The 6783-nt window shown below is 33.2% G+C and overlaps 1 protein-coding gene across 1 annotated transcript in view; it reads right to left on the reverse strand.

Moving 5' to 3' along the window:
- cdh23 (cadherin-related 23) overlaps positions 1-6783 on the reverse strand; it is a 293565-nt gene that overhangs the window by 70057 nt on the left and 216725 nt on the right. Inside the window, exons 14-17 of the mRNA XM_016230112.1 lie at positions 5963-6200; positions 4397-4502; positions 2593-2720; positions 724-796 (exon numbers count right to left, since the gene is read on the reverse strand). Coding sequence (XP_016085598.1) covers positions 724-796; positions 2593-2720; positions 4397-4502; positions 5963-6200 — 545 coding nt within the window. The remainder of the gene's footprint in view (positions 1-723; positions 797-2592; positions 2721-4396; positions 4503-5962; positions 6201-6783) is intronic.

A 6783-nucleotide genomic window follows, 5' to 3' on the forward strand; every position in this document is an offset into this window, starting at 1 on the left:
AAAATCAAATAAATGATCACCACTAAAACAAAACATTACAAATTACATTATCACTGGTAAATAGTAGGAGATTTTATCAAATAAAATAAATGATTAGCACAAAAACAAAACATTACAAATGATAACATCACTGGCAAATAGTGGGAGATTTTATCAAATAAAATGAAATTAAATAAAATGAAATAAAAAATAAAATAATTGATTAGCACAAAAACAAAACATTACAATGACAACATCAAAAAAAAATTGTGGGAGATATATAAAATAAAATATATATAATAATAAATTATATAAACAAAAAATATAAAACTAAAATAATAAACTAAATAAAAAAAAATATATAAAAAAAATCAGCACAAAAACAGGTGTGAATTGAATCTGTGTATTAAGCAGTTTAGGCTTAATTAATTGCACAAGTTTAACAGGTTTAGAATAAAACTCTAACCAGATTCTCAAGGGAGTATTTGAACATTTTGGTTGTGGTTTTGGGTGGTCAGAGCTGAAACAAAACTACCAAAAGCCTTTGTCCTAGCTCTGGGAAAACAGCACTTATTCACGCAAACCATTATTTTAGTGTGGAACAGAACTAGTGCACAGCTGGCTGAGCGTTGTAAATCATCACTGACAGGAATCTAGTTATGCTGTCATGAGGTTTTGAGCACTGTACATGTGCTACATGTTGATACATTCTTCCATTTTTTGATAATATAATTGTAAATGTACCTGCAATGATATTCTCGGCTATGTTGACGATGTAAGACGGGAGGCTGAACTCAGGTGGGTTGTCATTCTCATCCTGCGGAGGAAGGAGGGAAGAGATCAATGTATTAGTTATCTAAAAAATCTTTAAATATTAACTCATTAATTTTCCACAGGGGGGAAAAAACAGCTTTGGTTATAATTAAATGTATTGATGGAGTGCTTTGGGGGTTTAATGGAAACTCACAGGCTGTGGCGATGGGAAATTATTCAATATCAGACGCATACACTGTTTTACCACTTTAATTCAGTTCAAGGTTCAGTAATAACACACACACACACACACACACACACACACGGACGCAGATGTGTCAAACCCCTGCTGTTTTTCAGATGAAATGTGTCTAAGCGGAATCACAATAAAAGAGCAGAGAAATGCCAGAGAGAAATTAACCGTTCTAGACAATGGACCTCAGAGAAAACCCATGAATTTAGAATTAACACACAGATCCCACAACGCCAAACTGTGTTTGTTTGTGTGTGAGCAACTTGAATCTGAAATTACGGTTTTGGGTAATCTTTGTTTTCACCTAATTCTAAAATGAAGTTAAAAGACTATTCCAAGTAAAGCTCAATCACTTGTGGTGTAACATTCATTTAGACTTGTCTTTCCTTTTTCTATATATACACAAAAAAGCTCAATTCTGGATTACAGTGAGTCACCTGCAAAGGAAGTGAATAAGGGAAGTCTGTAAACATTCAAATACTCACTGTTACAATAAGATAACCACAAAACATAAACAGCATGCCTGTTAATATGATATTAGTGTAAAATGTTTATCTAATTTTACAACGTTGCCAAAGACAATGTAACACTAACCCTAAAACAGCAAAACTGACAAAAACAACATTAAAGCTCAAATAATACTTAAACTGTAGAACTGCAATTATATAAAATATAAAAGCATCACATTTCTGCTATTAAATCCTCCAAAAACTGGCCCCATTCACTTTCATTGTAAGCGCCTCACAGTAATGTTTTTTTTTATTAAATAAAATCATAGATAAGTCAATTTATGTCATAAATAAGTAATTTTTTGTGGCAATATGAGGCAACAAATGCTGTTAAGTGAGTTTAATAGGTATTGAAATCAAAATATTTCTTTAAATTAAAAGACGGTTCAACTGCATTATGATGCAACGTAAGTTGCTCATCTGTCCTGCTTTAGTTTTTTTTACATACACTAACACTTAAAAGTTTGGGATCAATATTAATATATCTTAATATTTTAATAAAATGTAATAAAAGTATTATAATTACAAAAAAGTAAAACTGTAAATTAAAAAAAAAATCTTTTGTATCTGAATATATTTTAAAATGTAATTTATTCCTTTGATGCAAAGCTGAATTTTCAGCATCATTCCTCCAGTCTTCAGTGTCACATGATCCTTCAAAAAAATGCTGATTTGCTGCTCAAGGAACATTTCTTATTATTATTATAAATGTTGAAAACAGTTGTGCTGCATAATATATATATTTTTTTTGAAACAGTGATATTTTCGTTTCAGGATTCTTTTATCTATAAAAAGTTCAAAATATTCACAGAATTTATTTGAATAAAAATCTTTTGCAATATTATAAAAGTCTTTACTGTTATTTTTGAGCAATTTAAAGCATCCATGATCAACAAAAGTATTATTTCTTTCAAAAAAAAAAAAAAAAAAACGTACTGACCCCAAACATTTGAACGGTAGCGCAGCTGAAATGATATTACAAACATTTGCATAATGTTTTCCTCTAATCACCATCCCGTAGAATCGCACTCTTTCATGGTGTAGTATATTGACCACTGCCTCTGGAAGGTTAAGTGTGAAGGCAGGTGTAGTACTCACAAACAGCTCTATGGTGACTGGAACAGTGCTGTTGAGGGACGGGTTCCCTCCGTCTCTGGCCATCAGTGTCAGAAAGATCAGTCCACCTGGAACCTGCTCATAATCCAGAGGACGATTCACGGTGATGACTAATAAACAAACAAACAAGAGTTATGACACTAGGGTTGCCACCTTCAGCGAGGAAAAATAAGGGACACCCACTCATGACACCCCCCCCCCCAAAAAAAAAAAAAAAAACTCCAAGGACACAAATAATCAGTGAGGAACTCATAGCTCAACAGTAAACCATGAGAAAACATGCTCAAGTAGGCTATGTAGACTTAACACATTAACATTGTTATTTTAAATTTGATTATTTATAATTATTAATTATTATTTGTCTTTTTTGACAGTTCTGCAGCTGTTACCAGGATGGGATGAATTTTTATAATTTTTTTATTCATTTGGTTAAATTAGGACTACATTATTATGTAATTATTTGTCCCATTTTTGTCTAAATAATTTAGCATTTTTTAAAACTTTTTAAAATGCCAAATGACATATGATTACTTATTATGTATATACTTATGATTCATATAAATGATAAATTAATAAATAGGGTATAACATAAAATAGGCCTATAATCTATTAATTAGTCTGGCTAATAATGCCTAAAAATATAATAATTATGTCTACTAAGCTCTGATAATGTATTAACAGACTATCCAAATTTTAATAAAACAACAGGCCGATACCTTTAGAAGCACGGATGTGTCTGTCACTTTAAAGATATGGTTCACCCCAAAAAATAAAAATTCTGTCATAATTTACCCAGGTTGTTCAAAACCTGCATCAAATTCTTTCTGCCGTTGAACACAAAAGAAGACACTCTGAAGAATGTGGGTAACTAAACAGCTGCTGGTCCTCAGTAACTTCCATAGTAGAGAAAAAATACTATCAGAGTCATTGGGGACCAGAAACAGTTTGGTTACCCACATTCTTCAAAGTATCTTCTTTTATGTTTAACAGAAGGAAGACATTATTACAGGTTTGTAACAACTTGCGGGTGTGTAAATGATGACAACATTTTCATTTTTGGGTGAACGATCCCTTTAAGTCAGACAGTCCACCGTGAGCAAGCTTCTCTGCAAACTGTGCGTTCATCATTAGTTACTGAACAGATCCATTGATAACTTAACCATTCAGCCCTACATCTTGTGAGAGCCTTGTGTTCAAAGGGTGGATGTGAGCTCTAGATGTTTTAAACCGCGCAGGTTTACCACGAAAGGGCTTTAATGGCACACGCTCTGGAGACTCCATCACTATGGACACAAAGACGGCAAAATGCAATCACGCAAAAATGAACTTCTTTAATACTTCGTATGAAACTGATTTCATTATAATTGCGATTAGTATTACAAACAGTGCACAATACCTATTTGTTGATTCAACTATGCGTTGGCTTTTGTAAAATACGGGACAAATAGCGTCCCGTATTGATTTGATACGGAATGCATAATTTTACCTTTAAATACGGGACAATTCTGTATTTTAAGGGACGGGTGGCAACCCTATATGACACGCAAATTGAATAAATATAAAAACAGAAAAACAAATATATCACCACATGCTTACTAGACAGCCATCTATAATCCATTTATGAAACACCAGAGGTCACAAAGGCTTCTCTAAAGGCATTTTCACGCTTTAAGGTGTTAAACCCAAATCCGATTCCTGAGCGATGGAGAGCGCATAATGTAACCCATCACCAGCATGAACAAGCAGTGAAATCGTATTATTAGGTGACTTTGATTTGAACACAGACCTGCGTAGCCCTCCACCACACTGATGCTGAAATATGACCTGAACTGAGAGGCGTAGATGATGGAGTAGGTCAGGATGTTATTGGGAGGAGAGTCCTCATCCGTCGCCTGAGAAACACACACAGGGAGACACAGAAGGTCATTATATCATTACCGTAATGACTGTTTCCAAACACGTTTCCCAAACACTCATACCGCCCCTTCCCTCATCTGTCAATGTAGGCAAAAGCAGGGAAACCAGTCCACAGACTCATGCTTGGTTGGGCCAGAAGCTAACATTTAGCATTCAAACAAACAGAGCAAAGTTTTTATAGCATTATATATATGTTGTTATTGTTAACTATAATTTAACTACTAAAATTTGTTTTCATTAATTGAAGGCTGAAATAAAATAAAATAAAATTTTAATATTAGATAACAAAAAACTTTAAATTAGACATAATAGAACATTTGAAATGTTGCCTTGACAACTAACGGAAATCAAAATAAATGGTTAAATTAAGTTAAATTAAAGTCAAATTAAAGGGAAAATTATGCATTACATAAGTAAACAAATAAAAAAAAAACAAAGCAATGTTTTATAGTGTTAATAAAGTGTTAATAGTTTATAGTGCTAAACTATTAAAATCTGTTTTAGATTAACTGAAATAAAGTTGAAATGAACTATTAGGCTAGATGAAAAACTTAAACTTGCTGTTAGAAATGTCACTTTAGCCACTAACTGAAATAAAAATAAATTAAAGAAAAACAACAAAATAACAAAAGCATTAAAATTATTTTTAATGAAAACTGAAAATAAAAGCTAATAAATAAATTATATTATTATAGCAAATAAATTATACATTATAGTATTAATAAAAATACTAAAATTACACTGCACCAAAGTCATCCTTCAGAAATGTTTTTTTTAATAAAAAACGTAAAAAAAATAAAAAAACGAACGTTACATCACCTTTAAATCAAAATCTCACAAAATGGCAATGTATAAAAGTCATTCAATTAATTAAACACCTGATCTCTTCTTGCCTTAACTGAGTATCATTTTTGTGCTTTTCAGATAGTAAAAAAAATAAAATAATAATGGTACAGTAGTGAATATGATAGAAGGATTACAAAAACAAGGTGAACCGGCAGACACACAACAACAAAACACATCGCCACCTGCTGGTCAGACAACTGCAGCAACTGCTGTCAAACTGTCAATCACAGCACAGATTAGAGCAGACGGCTGGAATTAGTGCTGCTGTGTCCACATGCGGAGAGAATTAAACACTAACTGAGACATACTGAACACTAGCAGAGTGAATGACCCACAATTACACATCAGAACAAGGATCAGGAAGTCTATAAAATCTGGCCTTTAACATTCACATTCAACTCAGTGGCTCTGTCCTAATTTCACATTCTTGGTCTGATTGTGCTCGATTCATCTGTGCATGTGTTTTTCTCTGAAACAACTTTCCAACTCAGCTGACGTCACAAATAACTAAAACTTTTCAACCCTTCCCATCCATTCCGATACAAATCATCCACTTTTCAGTGTTTTCACATCTCTTTATGTTTCTCACCCGGGCTCGGACTATTTGTTGTGGAGCCTGTTCGTTCTCCATGAGTGAACCCGTATACGCCTCCTTCTGGAAGACTGGCGCATTGTCGTTTACATCCAACACGTTAATGCGAAGGCGTCCTGTAGTCTCCTCCCCTCCTCCATCACGGGCCAGTATTGTTAGAGTAAAGCGTCTCATGAGCTCATAATCCAACCGGTCTCGAAGAGTCACCCAACCTGTCTCAACATCCAATGAGAACCTGGGGGAGGAGTTAATATATGGAAATGAGTAACTGTTAACCAATTAATCATTGCAAGAGAGGTACTTAAAGAGACAAATTAATTAACCAGCAAATGAGAACTTTGAAAGAGTTGGATCATGCAAAGGCTATGTTCAGAACAGCACACTACCATAGACTCATATTTTAGCAGTAAGTATACTGTGCACAGTTGTAAGTGGGTTTTTTTGTATTAAACAGCCAGTCAAAAGTTTGTAATAATTAAGATTTATTTTATGTTTTTGAAAGAAGTCTCTTCTCACCAAGGCTGCATTTACTATATTTTTTATTAAATAAATTCTGCCTTGCTGAGCATAAGAGCATTAAAAATTATCAAAATTTTGACAATTATTTATTGTATATACTATAATATTATTATGTCACTTTTTATTACTATTTTTTATTACTTATTACTTTCATGTTAACTTTAGTTTAAGTTCCTAAGTCCAGATCTGCATCAAATGTTTCAGGATACACGAAGTTCCGATCTAAATCAAATGAGTCGTGAACCCGCTCCCAATTTCTGATCTGAATCAAAAGATTTGCGAACCTGCTCCGAATTTCC

The sequence above is a fragment of the Sinocyclocheilus grahami genome, unplaced genomic scaffold (genome assembly GCF_001515645.1).
Source record: "Sinocyclocheilus grahami isolate Dianchi unplaced genomic scaffold, SAMN03320097.WGS_v1.1 scaffold363.1, whole genome shotgun sequence".
Taxonomy (NCBI): domain Eukaryota; kingdom Metazoa; phylum Chordata; class Actinopteri; order Cypriniformes; family Cyprinidae; genus Sinocyclocheilus; species Sinocyclocheilus grahami.